This window comes from Oncorhynchus kisutch, linkage group LG15 (assembly GCF_002021735.2).
Source record: "Oncorhynchus kisutch isolate 150728-3 linkage group LG15, Okis_V2, whole genome shotgun sequence".
In the NCBI taxonomy this organism is placed as follows: Eukaryota; Metazoa; Chordata; class Actinopteri; order Salmoniformes; family Salmonidae; genus Oncorhynchus; species Oncorhynchus kisutch.
The window spans coordinates 45,141,247-45,156,110 of record NC_034188.2 but is presented as its reverse complement, the minus strand read 5'-3'; the positions used below and the strand labels follow the sequence as shown (position 1 = coordinate 45,156,110).

Sequence of the window (14,864 nt, the reverse complement as noted above, 5' to 3'; positions counted from 1 at the left end):
ATTCCAAGGTGCGAACTCCGCTCATCCGGCAAGCTAAATCAAGCACACCCAATTTGTATGCCTTTGCTGCCGTTGATGCATTGAGTGACTGGGCGGGGATTGTTTTCAAACCTAGAGATGGGACAAAGACTGAAGAGGAAGCGAGACAACCCACTCCCTATTTTTTTCGGGTTAAATTACAGTCAATCAGGCACGTGCATAGATAGGGCTCTACCTGTGCAAAGCAAATGCCCCTTTGTCCTTCCAGTGCCCTTTTCGGTAGTGGTATAAAACAAATGCTATACATTTTTGTGTCCTTATTGTTCTTAACCCCTGCAAGCAAGTCATTAAATTATCATCTACGCTTGACAACCAAAACGCACATCTTGATTGTTGACCAATGATTATTCATCATCATTGGCGCGCAAAAACGGGTTTTCGTATCCAGATTAGCGACCAGAAATAACTGCTCCCATTTTTCCTGGCAAAAACAGAGTAGGCCTACTTCATCATAAATATAAAATACACTTGAGAAATCTACTACTCACTCATAGCCAGAACAATAGGCTACCTGACAATTTGATAGATACTTTTTTATATTTCAGATATACATCGTTTGGGTGGCTACTGGCTATATAACTAACAGCTGTAAAATTGTAATATTTTGGGATGAAGATGTAACATATTCTGGCGACTTTATTACATTATTTGTGAGAAAGAATAGGGTTTAACGGTTGGCACGTCGAACTTGCACTATGCAGACAGGTTGCCCTCCAAAGTGATGTCTGCACCATGCCAACATGTTTTCCATCCAATCCTGCAACATCTGCTACAAGTAGGCAGAATGATTTTCCTTCCTCTGGACATGCTATATCCCTACTCTATATTGTCTGCTAACATGAATGAGTTTCAGCTCCAAATGCAGGTGTAGAACGCATTGTATTTCTGTAGCCATGTTTTGAAAATGCATCACTGTTTATGGCTATAATGACAGGCTATACATTTGGACAGCGATTGTGCTCCTCACTATTTTTTTTACGACTTGCTTTTGGTGGTCGCTGGTCTAAATGTTTGAGTACAGGATAGTGGCAACACATGTTGGGTTAGATATAGTAATGATAGGCTACAGTATTTCTTACACGCTTATATTTTGACTGTAATTGTGTTGATCATTGTTAATAAGTGCAGCATTTATTACAGTTCAAAATAGTGTAGCTAAATACTTTACTCATCCGTTTGTGCTGCTTTCTCTTGTAATAATTGCTCAACAAGTCCGTGATCGCGGTAGGGCGAATTTGGGTGCCCTTTTTAGATCGAGCACATTCTCCCCAAAAGGTCTGTGCATGGCTCAATGAACTAATTAAACCAGAACCATCTGCTATCGCACTGTTGTCTATGGAACCACCCCCTTAAGCAGACCAGAACTGTTCATTGTTTTCAATTGGTAAACGGCCTGAGTAAACCTCTCTTAAGTTATCCACCATCTTTGGTAGGGAGAGACCAATGAAAATGGCGGCGACAGGGTCCGTCAGATCCACCAGTGGATTGGGGCACAAATGCAAAGCCAGGCCCGCCGATATGCTGAAAACTCGGACACATTCACAGCTGCTAACCTTAGAGGAGGCAAGGTGTCCGGTTTGTTCGGAAATTTTATTAGAGCCCGTAACTATGCCATGTAGCCACTCGGTGTGTCTGCACTGTTTCAAGCGGACAGTTGAATTCACCAGTCTGTGCTGTCCCCTCTGCCGACTGCGAGTATCCAGCTGGGCCCGTAAACAGTCCCGGGAGAAAAGCCTAGTTAACGTCGAACTCTGGGAAATGGTTCGACAGAGTTACCCACAACGATGCAAGATGAGAATGGAGCAGAGAGACTGTGAGACTGGTGGGGAAGGTATGCTTTTTTAATAACAACAGTTATTACAATTCTGTTTTAGGCTGTTTGGGGTTGTATTGGGTTAGGGTACATACATTTGTGTATGTCGTAAGGTTTTTGTTCAGTCCTCTTAATTTGTTTCCAAGTATAGGTTATGACCACGAACACAAAGTAGGAAAACATATAGGCTTATCGTTTTTATTCGCGGCAAACATTGTAACTGACAGTGGTGCGGTCATTCCATGTTGGCAACACCACTGCAGTGCATACAGTTTCATGTTTTTTTCTTCTTCACATTTACAATAGTGTGTTACTTTGTTGTTACAACGATATTATTTGGAATTAGAACGGTTCTGTTACATTGTAACAAATGCTATTCGACTCGGCGCTGTGCGGTCTCTCATTATATGGAATGATGGCCATTCCATATAACCAATAGGCTCTTGTACAAGGCTGAATAACCAGACCAGTCAGTTTTGATATACCCGACTTGTCTAGGCATAGAAAGTTTCACTGTGACTTGCCCAGACTTGCGGCGCTTTTTGTGGGAGGTACTACTCTATTGACACCATCTGTACTGTCTGGGGTGTTTTTAACTGTAATATTATTTATATATATATATATATATTTATTTTTTTGTGTGTGTGTATACATGTTCCATACAGTGGCTCCCAAACTTTTTTGACCCAGGTCTTGTTTTCAGAATATTTTTGAGCGATTTTGATCATTTTCATTTTTTTCCCTCAGACATTTTCCGCTCGCCTGCTCAGGTATCCAAATCTGGAGAGATCCGACTGGAGTATGGAAAGCAAAAAGTAAAGGCAACATTGTAATATGGGTTATTACAACAATTGTTGATTATTTAAATACAATAGTAGAGGTTTTGTGTCCCGTAGTGCATATTTTTTTTTAACATTGTACAATACCCATAAACCCCTCAAAAGGAAAGACCTATGTGTTTGAGACTTGGATTAGAGAAAAAATATACTGATATAATCATCTTATTCCTATCAGAAATTCCACTGTTGAAGATGGGCACACACCACATTGATTTTAAACAACCACGGGTTATGTGAATGATCCCTTGGGTTCAGTTACTATCAGTAAGAAGTGATTTTTCCTTTTCAGGTCCCAATCAATGAAGAGAAAGAAGAGGGGAGGAGGAAAGTCCACCACAGAGAGGGATGTGGAACTCTCAAGCACTTTCAAGATCCTGTAAGTTTTATCTTGTAACTCTCTTATGACTAGATTGTTGAATAGATTGTGAATGGATTGTTGCTCAGAATGCTATGCCAACACATTGATGAATAAGTGTAAATATGATGCTGAGATATACAACCCTCTCTTCCAGTTCTATGGGTTGCTGTCAGACTCGGAGAATGAAGAACCCATTGGGAAGAGAACCAGAAATGTGTCTGCGTTTGTTAGAAGAACAAAGATCTCAGCGTTTGTGTTATATTTGACATTTTGGGCTGCTTGTAACTGTGATAATGTCCTCATTTAATAGTAATGAATAATCATGTTGCAATTTTTTTTAACTTAATGCTGCCATATATAGATTTTTTGCACACATACATTTTCAAAGCCATTGAACAATTGATGTTACCTTGAATGTTTTTTTGTGCTTTTATTTCAGTTATTTACTCAGTCCCCTTTTCCCTCAGTGGTCTACATACCAATGTGGTGCAGAGAAGCCAGAGCTGTACTGATCCAGAAGAGGGAAGGCGAAAAATGAGGGTATCTACTCATCTTCCTGGACTGGACAAGGTATGATGCTGTGCTTTTAATTATGATTCCCATGTAAAGTAGCCTTTTGAGTGACTAAGATACTGTAGACCCCTTAATATATTTGGGGGATAGAAAATGCTCAAAATTGTAGAGTTATTTTTCTCTCATGGCTAACAACCAGGAAGTTTGAAAAGAGGCTGAGTGGGAGGGGAGCTTATATTCACAAGCTCCCCTTGACTGATAGCTCTTTGAAACACCGAGGTCAAGAAACTTGGATGCAGTAAAATCTTCTCAAACAAATTTGGTGTTACACAAAGGAACTCAAACAACATTGAAATTGGCATGTCGCTCTTGAATCGGTTCACAGCCTCACTAACGGATGTGTTTACATGACAACGGCATCATAGTTTTGAACGACCCCCTCCCCATTCTGTTTCATGCTTGCTAAAGACCTAGCTAGCCAGTAACTAGCTAACACCAGACACAGATGAAAGGGGAGACATACAGTGCATTTGGAATGTATTCAGACCCCTTGACATTTTTCCACATTTTGTTACATTACAGCCTTATTCTATCTACACACTATACCCCATAATGACAAAGCAAAATCAGGTTTTTAGATTTTTTTTTGCACATTTATTAAAAATACAAAAACAGAAATACCTTATTTACATAAGTATTCAGACCCTTTGCTATGAGCCTCGAAATTGAGCTCAGGTGCCTCCTGTTTCCATTGATCATCCTTCAGATGTTTCTACAACTTGATTGGAGTCCACCTGTGGAAAATGCAATTGATTGGACATGATTTGGAAAGGCACATACGTCTATTATAAGGTCCCACAGTTGACAGTGCATGTCAGAGCAAAAACCAAGCCATGAGGCCAAAGGAATTGTCCGTAGCGCTCCGAGACAGAATTGTGTCGAGGCACAGATCTGGGGAAGGGTACCAAAACATTTCTGCAGCATTGAAGGTCCCCAAGAACACAGTGGCCTCCATCATTCTTAAATGGAAGAAATTTCGAACCACCAAGACCCTTCCTAGAGCTGGCCGTCCGGCCAAATTGAGCAATCGGGGGAGAAGGGCCTTGGTCAGTGAGGTGACCAAGAACCCAATGGTCACTCTGACTGAGCGCCAGAGTTCCTCTGTGGAGATGGTTGTCCTTCTGGATGGTTCTCCAATCTCAACCCCTTTGTTATGGCAAGCCTAAATAAGTTCAGGAGTAAGCATTTGCTTAACAAGTTACATAAGTTGCAATGGACTCTGTCCAGTTTTGAATGGCTACCTCTTCTCTGTACTCCCACAGTCGAGCAGTGACTGGTCCCTTAGTCGAGCAGTGAATTTCAAACACAGATTCAATCACAAAGACAAGGGAGGTTTTCTAATGCCTTGCAACGAAGGGCTCCTATTGGTAGATGGGTATACAAATAAAATAAAAAACCAGACATTGATGATCCCTTTGAGCATGGTGAAGTTATTATTTACAATTTGGATGGTGTATTTATACACTCAGTCACTACAAAGATACAGGCGTCCTTCCTAATTCAGTTGCCGGAGAGGAAGGAAACCTCTCAGGGATTTCACCATGAGGCCAATGGTGACTTTAAAACAATTAGAGTTTAATGGTAGGAGAGCTGAGGATGGATGACAGAGTGTAAAGAAGGAAGCCTGTGCAGAATAAAAATATTCCAAAACATACAGTGCCTTGCGAAAGTATTCGGCCCCCTTGAACTTTGCGACCTTTTGCCACATTTCAGGCTTCAAACATAAAGATATAAAACTGTATTTTTCTGTGAAGAATCAACAACAAGTGGGACTCAATCATGAGGTGGAACGACATTTATTGGATATTTCCAACTTTTTTAACAAATCAAAAACTGAAAAATTGGGCGTGCAAAATTATTCAGCCCCTTTTACTTTCAGTGCAGCAAACTCTCTCCAGAAGTTCAGTGAGGATCTCTGAATGATCCAATGTTGACCTAAATGACTAATGATGATAAATACAATCCACCTGTGTGTAATCAAGTCTCTGTATAAATGCACTTGCACTGTGATAGTCTCAGAGGTCCGTTAAAAGCGCAGAGAGCATCATGAAGAACAAGGAACACACCAGGCAGGTCCGAGATACTGTTGTGAATAAGTTTAAAACCGGATTTGGATACAAAAAGATTTCCCAAGCTTTAAACATCCCAAGGAGCACTGTGCAAGCGATAATATTGAAATGGAAGGAGTATCAGACCACTGCAAATCTACCAAGACCTGGCCGTCCCTCTAAACTTTCAGCTCATACAAGGAGAAGACTGATCAGAGATGCAGCCAAGAGACCCATGATCACTCTGGATGAACTGCAGAGATCTACAGCTGAGGTGGGAGACTCTGTCCATAGGACAACAATCAGTCGTGTATTGCACAAATCTGGCCTTTATGGAAGAGTGGCAAGAAGAAAGCCATTTCTTAAAGATATCCATAAAAAGTGTAGTTTAAAGTTTGCCACAAGCCACCTGGGAGACACACCAAACATGTGGAAGAAGGTGCTCTGGTCAGATGAAACCAAAATTGAACTTTTTGGCAACAATGCAAAACGTTATGTTTGGCGTAAAAGCAACACAGCTCATCACCCTGAACACACCATTCCCACTGTCAAACATGGTGGTGGCAGCATCATGGTTTGGGCCTGCTTTTCTTCAGCAGGGACAGGGAAGATGGTTAAAATTGATGGGAAGATGGATGGAGCCAAATACAGGACCATTCTGGAAGAAAACCTGATGGAGTCTGCAAAAGACCTGAGACTGGGACGGAGATTTGTCTTCCAACAAGACAATGATCCAAAACATAAAGCAAAATCTACAATGGAATGGTTCAAAAATAAACATATCCAGGTGTTAGAATGGCCAAGTCAAAGTCCAGACCTGAATCCAATCGAGAATCTGTGGAAAGAACTGAAAACTGCTGTTCACAAATGCTCTCCATCCAACCTCACTGAGCTCGAGCTGTTTTGCAAGGAGGAATGGGAAAAAATGTCAGTCTCTCGATGTGCAAAACTGATAGAGACATACCCCAAGCGACTTACAGATGTAATCGCAGCAAAAGGTTGCGCTACAAAGTATTATCTTAAGGGGGCAATTTTTCAGTTTTTGATTTGTTAAAAAAGTTTGAAATATCCAATAAATGTTGTTCCACTTCATGATTGTGTCCCACTTGTTGTTGATTCTTCACAAAAAATACAGTTTTATATCTTTATGTTTGAAGCCTGAAATGTGGCAAAAGGTCGCAAAGTTCAAGGGGGCAGAATAATTTCGCAAGACACTGTACCTCCTGTTTGCAATAAGGCACTAAAGTAATAAAAAAAATGTGACAAAGAAATTAACTTTTTGTCCTGAATACAAAGTGTTATGTTTGGGGCAAATCCAAAACAACACATCACTTAGTGCCACTCTTCATATTTTTAAACATGGTGGTAGCTGCATCATGTTATCAGTATGCTCGTCATCGGCAAAGAATAGGTATTTTTTTTTTAGGATAAAGGGAAACAGAATAGAGCTAAGCACAGACAAAATCCTAGAGGAAAACCTTGTTCAGTCTGCTTTCCAACAGACACTGGGAGACAAATGCACCTTTCATCAGGACAATAACCTAAAATACAAGGCCAAATCTACACTGGAGTTGCTTAACAAGACGACATTGAATGTTCCTGATGAGATTAGTTACATTTTTTACTTAAATCGGCTTGAAAATCTGTGGCAAGACTTGAAAATGGCTGTCTAGCAATGATCAACAACCAACTTGACAGATTTTGAAGAATTGAAAAATAATAATGTGGAAATATTGTACAATCCAGGTGTGCAAAGCTCTTAGAGACTTACCCAGAAAGACTCACAACTATAATAGCTGCTGACGGTGATTCTAACATGCATTGACTCAGGGGTATGAATACTTAATACTGTAAATTATATACTTTTGTATATACAGTTGAAGTCGGAAGTTTGCATACACTTAGGTTGGAGTAATTAAAACTTGTTTTTCAACCACTCCACAAATTTCTTGTTAACAAAATATAGTTTTGGCAAGTCTGTTAGGACATCTACTTCGTGCATGACACAAGTAATTTTTCCAACAATTGTTTACAGACAGATTATTTCACTGTATCACAATTCCAGTGGGACAGACGTTTACATAAACTAAGTTGACTGTGCCTTTTAAACAGCTTGGAAAATTCCAGAAATTGATGTCATGGGTTTAGAAGCTTCTGATAGACTAATTGACATCATTTGAGTCAATTGGAGGTTTACCTGTGGAAGTATTTCAAGGCCTACCTTCAAACTCAGTGCCTTTTTGCTTGACATCATGGGAAAATCAAAAGAAATCAGCCAAGACCTCAGAACTAATTGTAGACCTCCACAAGTCTGGTTCATCCTTGGGAGCAATTTCCAAATGCCTAAGGGTACCACGTTCATCTGTACAAACAGTACGCAAGTATAAACACCATGGGACCACACAGCCGCCATACCGCTCAGGAAGGAGACGTGTTCTGTCTCCCAGAGATGAACGTACTTTGTAGCGAAAATTGCAAATCAATCCCAGAACAACAGCAAAAGTACAAAAGTATCTATATCTACAGTAAAACAAGTCCTATATCGACATAACCTGAAAGGCTGCTCAGCACGGAAGAATCCACTGCTCCAAAACCGCCATAAAAAAAGCCAGACTACGGTTTGCAACTGCACATGGGGACAAAGATTTTTCTTTTAGGAGAAATGTCCTCTGGTCTGATGAAACAAAAATAGAACTGTTTGTCCATAATGACCATCGTTATGTTTGGAGGAGAAAGGGGGAGGCTTGCAAGCTGAAAAACAACATCCCAACCGTGAAGCACGGGGGTGGCAGCATCGTGTTGTGGAGGTCCTTTGCTGCAGGAGGGACTGCACTTCACAAAATAGATGGCATCATGAGACAGGAAAATTATGTGGATATATTGAAGCAACATCTCAAGACATCAGTCAGGAAGTTAAAGCTTGGTCGCAAATGGGTCTTCCAAATGAACAATGACCCCAAGCATACTTCCAAAGTTGTGGCAAAATGGCTTAAGGACAACAAAGTCAAGGTACTGGAGTGTCCATCACAAAACCCTGACCTCGATCCTATAGAAAATGTGTGGGCAGAACTGAAAAGGTGTGTGCGAGCAAGGAGGCCTACAAACCTGACCCAGTTACACCAGCTCTGTCAGGAGGAATGGGCCAAAATTCACCCATCTTATTGTATTGTAGGAAGCTTATTGTGGAAGACTATCTGAAACATTTGACCCAAGTTAAACAATTTAAAGGCAATGCTACCAAATACTAATTGAGTGTATGTAAACTTCTGACCCACTGGGAATGTGATGAAAGAAATACAAGCTGAAATAAATCTATTTCTCAACTATTATTCTGACATTTCACATTCTTAAAATAAAGTGGTGATCCTGACCTAAGACAGGGAAGTTTTACTCTGATTAAATGTGAGGAATTGTGAAAAACTAAGTTTAAATGTATTTGGCTAAGGTGTATGTAAACTTCCAACTTCTGGTATGTGGACACCCCTTCAAATTAGTGGATTCAGCTATTTCAGCCACACCCATTGCTGACAGGTGTTTCAAATTAAGCACACAGCCATACAATCTCCATACAATCTCCATAGACAAACATTGACAGCAGAATGGCCTTACTGAAGAGCTCAGTGACTTTCAACATGGCATAGGATGCCATCTTTCCAACAAGTCAATTTGTCAAATTTCTGCCCTGCTAGTGCTGCCCCAGTCAACCGTTAGTGTGGTTATTTTGAAGTGTAAATGTCTAGGAGCAACAGGAGTGAAGTGGTAGGCCACACAAGCTGACTGAACGGGACCGCCGAGTACTGAAGCTCATAGTGGGTAGAAATCGACTATGACTTTTGGTTATGCATTTCATTTTCAATATAATTTCTCAAATTTCACTTTGCCATGTTAGGGTATTGTGTGTAGATGGGTTAGAAAATATATCTATTAAATCAATTCTGAATTCAGGCTGTAACACAACAAAATGTGGAATAAGTCCAGGAGTATGAATACTTTCTGATGGCATTGTACATAAACCGCGGCCTTCTGCAAACACACCTTCTCCGCTGTTGGTTACAAAGCGGTACTAATTTAAATTAGGTAAGATAATATCATGTTACCATTGGTGCATTAAAATGAGAGTTAGGTTCATTTCCAATGTTCCCTCTAAGCTGTGCCTGTGCAAGGCTGCGCACCTCCTCCAGAACTGATGGGCAGAAGAAATGCCAGGCCGCGCAGAGGCACAAGAGATTGAACTTAACTGAGTTCACCCCATTAGTTTGCACAATATAAATTCATGTTTTTTCTGGGATCGAATCAACATTATATCAGTTCCTTTTCAATGCAACAAATCAAAACAAATCTAACTTTGCAAGATTGAGTCTGTGATTTTGTTGTAGTGAGTGCCAGAGTGCAAAGGAGTAGAATTCCGGCGGGTAGCCCATGAGGGGTCTTTAAATCACCTGCAAATGAATTAAATGGAGTGAAGGCAGGCTATGGAACAGAGAGACTTCCGGGTTGGATTTTCCTCAGGTTTTCGCCTGCAATATCAGTTCTGTTATACTCACAGACAATATTTTGACAGTTTTGGAAACTTTAAAGTGTTTTCTATCATAACCTGACAATTATATGCATATTCTAAATTCTGGGCCTGAGAAATAGGCGGTTTCATTTGGGTATGTTATTCATCCAAACATCAAAATACTGCCCCCTACACTCAAGAGGGTAATGGGCTTTTCAGATCAAAGTTATGCATGTAAACATTTGTTGATATTCTATGCTAGTTAGTGAGTTATTAGCCCAGTTATAGATAAGGATAGGTCAGCAATGGGGAGTTACTGCTTCCTACAAGAGCATAAAACCTGTTGGCTACATTTCAAGCTGTCTTTGAAAAGCGAGTCAGGTAAAAAGCTTATGTCTTAATTAAATGGGCAGTGTTGTATTTTGAGACTGGCTTGAATATGCAAATCAGCCAATAGGCAGTGGCGTAGTCTACATTGTCTAATTTTCTATATTATGTTGTAAAGTGGTTTCTTGCATCATACAATGCAATTTACAGTCACCTATTTGGCCCATGGTGTTACAGACTAAGTAAAAAGTAATTAATGTCAAGACTTTCATAATGTAAAAACGTTTTTTAAAGTCTCATGCAATGTAGGCCTGCATTGAACACCACATACTGTGTAGGCTATATCATAGAAATAAAAGCTATTTCCATGTGAAAATGTTATGGAATTTGCTCCATTGGTTTTGTTGGTAGGTCTACATTATGCTCAAATAGCCTTTTGGCTACTGTCTAAAACTGTAAGTTTGTACAGCCTTAGTGTTCACTGTAAACGCAAGCTGGAAGATGCACAAAATTCTCACAACGTTCAAGTTTACGCTCACAAGACCTAGAATTTAAGGGAACATTAGTGATGTCACCATATCCCTATAATAATCCCCCCTCTTGAATCTAAGTGTTTGAGATGGGGGAGGGGACAAGTAACTTTAAGATCAAACTTGATCAATGTAGAAGCAACAGTAATTTTTCATGCTTTGGTCGTAATACTTTCATCTGGTTTCATTCAAATTTCAAGAAAAATATGATTCTGACTGTTCATGACCTTTAAAACATTGATCTTCCTTTTTTTGTTGATTTGTTGTCTCTGTACAGGCAAGTATTGCTCACAGCTACAATGCAGGAATCCTTCTGTCCTCTGAGAACAGCCGATCTCTTTCGGCACCCATCATTGTCCAAGACAAGAGGCATAGCTGGCGAGGCGTCATCATGGCGTCATCAACACCTTTTATGGTCCCCCAGTCGAAACAGGAGAGGTCCATTAGCCCTGAGAGCAATGACAGTATTTCTGAGGAGCTGAATCACTTCAAGCCAATAGTGTGTTCGCCGTGCACCCCACCAAAGCGACTACCTGACGGGAGAGTGATGGAACCCACAATTGTGAAGTCCACCCCCCGGAACTTATTCCGCAGCCTGGAAAGGCCCACCAGCTATGAAGCGAGCCCTACTATCCTCCAGAAATGGAAGCAGATAGAGGTGGACCGTCAGTCTGTCAAAGTGACCTCGAAGGGTACCTTGACCAACCCCATGAACGAGGACCTTGTCTTCAAACCAAGCCCCATAGAGGAGAAGGACGGCAAGCCCTGTAGCTGCGCTCCAGCAGCAAATAAGGGAAAAGAACACTTGGTTATGTGTGCCAAGACTGATTCCTCTGGGCAAGAGAATGAAAGAACTTGTATACATAATAAACGAAGACTGATATTTGATCAGGCCATTGGAGAGACAGCCTTGCATCAAAAACATTTCACAAAGTTTCAAACTCCATTTGTAGCCTTAACCAGTGAGGAGACTGTAAAAGAATGTGGGGTTTCTTTTGAGTCTGTGGTGGTACCTGAATTACATTGTGGACCAACTTCAATTCTTCAAAATCCAACCGTAGTACCACATGATATAAATGCCAGTGTTAGGAGTTGCAAACTTAAATCAAAAGACTCACAGGATCAGAGAAAAGAGTTTGACAATAGAAACTATGCCCAGAACCAACCTACCTCAAGGAGGGGCAAGAAGAGGAGCCAGAAGACCAAACACCTGGAAGAGACAGAGTCTGGACTCAAGAGGCCAAGATCCCAGAGCCAAGATGGTTGCAATATAGAGTGTGCGCAGGCTGAACTGTATATTCAACAGGTTCAGCAAGAGAGAGAGGACAGAGAGCTAGCGTTGAATCTTCAAAGACAGTTTGACAGAGAACAGCAACAAGAAGACAAGCAAAAGACCAGTCCTGACAAGTACTTTCTCCGGTCCTGCATGTCCAGTGAAAACAGAATCAAATGCAATCCACGCAGATCAGGAAGAATTTCCAAAAAGAATGAGCACTTTAATTGCTATTATTAAATGGTTATTCTTGTTTTTTTAAATTTATATTTCAATCAGACAACTTCTTGCATACAATAACTATACTGCTTTTGTTGCCCTGGTTCCAAATTCATTGCTTTTAAACAGAAACTAAACCCTAGCTAGCCTATGTCATAAATTGTTCATCTTCATTTTGTTGTATTCCTGTTAGATGTAGTTTCTACGAACATGGTTTTGCTGAAACATTAGGTACTATCGTTATTTATTTTCTTCTCGTTTGCAGTTACTCATAGAATTGTAAAATAGACACTAAATCATCGTGCAGTCAATGCACTGTGAGAAAAAGCAAAAATGATTCACAGTATGAGGTTGTGCAGACACTTCAAAAATCTGTGTTCAGGCTCATGTATGATTCTGATTCTAGCTCAGCCAAGGATCTGGACACAAGATATAGCACTATTACTTTGTCAGACCCTCCATTCAGATTCCCATTAACCCGGTGGAGTAACACCTGGGTCGTATTCTGTTTCCCATGGGGCAAATCACCAGTAATTCCTATCATCAAATTGAACTCAGACCTCAGAAGCTGATCCAGTGTTAGTGTTGTGAACATTTGAATAGTTAAAGGTGATCCCAGAGCTGCACTGCCATCCTATTGATTATTTCATGATCCACAAGTCATATTGATTGGGTTCTGTCAATGTTAGACAGGTTTTGCCAGAGTAAATGGTTATAATTAAACCCCATCAATAAGATTTAACGATCTGAAAATCTGCACAGAACACCTACAATGCAGGCAGCCTGAAACGTGTGGGTGTCACACTCTAAAATCTTCAGTTACAACGCAGCTTCTGGTCACGTCATATTGTTGAGTTAAAGGATCAGTGTTGCCAGGTTAAATATATGCAATATGTGTAAACTGTTTGCTGTAAACTATTACAGTAATATTGGAAAGGGGCACAATATTAACATGCTTTTTGGATGGTGATTTTCTGATCAAATTCAATTCCAGTATGTATTTTCTGTCAATCTTATGCCCACACTTCTACCTCTACACTCACTGTTGCGTTGTTGCTTTTTTCAATGATTTATGCCCTCTTTTTCACAACCACAAACCAAAATGTCTCTATGCATGTGTATGGCACTGCTTTATAAAGTTTTAGCACTGCCTAAGCTTTATAGTTTTGATGTATATTAATCATGGGTTGACTGCTATAGTATGGTATTAATTAGGATAATTGTTTTATGCAATATGTTTATTGGAGATTCCACATTAATATATTTAATCAGCATTGTTATTTTTCTCATCTTTGAGTTGTAGTTACTATATTGTTTGAGACGCTTATTCAAAGGGCTATTATATTTTATTTGATAAATGTCTTTCATATTCTATTTGATTTCTTGTTTTCCTAAAAATGTATATTTTTCCAATGGCATATGCCAAAAATATGAGCTTTAATGTCCATTACTACTTAACATTTTTAAAGAATAAGATATTTCAATTTTATTTTGCACATAATTATGTACACAAATACTTGTATACTTACCTTTGTACATACAGTATAAATACTCAGATGCATATTTTAGTATTGGAGGGGAGAAATGGGTTAGTGCCAAATGGCTGATTTCTGTCGACTGTGTCATACATCTGAAGTTTTTTGTTTACTTTCCTGATTTTAAAGATTAGGTTATTGATTCTTTATAGTAATCAGAATGTACCACTTGTATAGCCTACATGATTCATTGACAGAACTGTACTTTGAAGGAAACAACTTGTTCTGATCATGTCCATCCAAATTCTGAAGGAACTGTGAAACACAATAACACATTCAAATGCAAATTAGAGGTGAATTACTTTTTCTTTTTCATTCAAGTGCTTGTCTTGTTTTATCTTTCACTTTAAGTATGTAAAGAAGTTGGCATTTATGTTATTCTGTATCTGTTTTTTTCTGGGTATCTGGTATTGAAACGTTTGAATGCTGAATGGCTTTCCAAGACATTGATTTGACCACTCAACACAATGACAGGAAAGACTTGTAATCTCCCTCACATAATATTAAAATCATTGGTTTGCAGTTATATTTCAACTCATTGGAGGTCATACATGAAACAAAAAAAATGCTTTAAATAAACATCAGTTACTATCGCTTCAAATAATTCATTTGAACTTGAGTTTTTAGCAAAATTCCACAATTCCATTTAGACCTTGTTTATGGAAAAGTGTTTATTTCTGTATTTCAATGCTGCATGCTGCAACTTGCTGAAAATTGTCCATAAGTGTTCCTTTCATCTAGTTTGAACAGTTCTGTAAACAATGTACTTCCAGAGTACAACCAAACATGATTTTAAACCTTGTTTATTGAAA

The 14,864-nt window shown here is 39.5% G+C and overlaps 1 protein-coding gene across 1 annotated transcript; it reads left to right on the top strand.

Annotated features, from left to right (window-relative positions):
* Window positions 1–390: 390 nt before the first annotated feature.
* On the top strand, window positions 391–14,656 carry rnf169 (ring finger protein 169). The gene is made up of 6 exons (XM_020503901.2): window positions 391–1,870; window positions 2,600–2,667; window positions 2,981–3,067; window positions 3,204–3,298; window positions 3,517–3,619; window positions 11,303–14,656. The coding sequence occupies exons 1-6, from the start codon at window positions 1,483–1,485 to the stop codon at window positions 12,536–12,538; spliced, it is 1,977 nt and encodes a 658-aa protein (XP_020359490.2). The 5' UTR covers window positions 391–1,482; the 3' UTR covers window positions 12,539–14,656.
* The last annotated feature ends 208 nt before the right edge of the window (window positions 14,657–14,864 follow it).

What these genes read in the sequence shown, in the direction of transcription:
- rnf169 (XM_020503901.2), top strand. Translation starts at nt 1,483, where the DNA reads ATGAAAATGGCGGCGACAGGGTCCGTCAGATCCACCAGTGGATTGGGG. An exon ending in TGGAGTATGGAAAGCAAAAA is followed by an intron (nt 2,668 to 2,980) that starts GTAAAGGCAACA and finishes TTTCCTTTTCAG; the next exon opens with GTCCCAATCAATGAAGAGAA. An exon ending in AGAAGAACAAAGATCTCAGC is followed by an intron (nt 3,299 to 3,516) that starts GTTTGTGTTATA and finishes CTTTTCCCTCAG; the next exon opens with TGGTCTACATACCAATGTGG.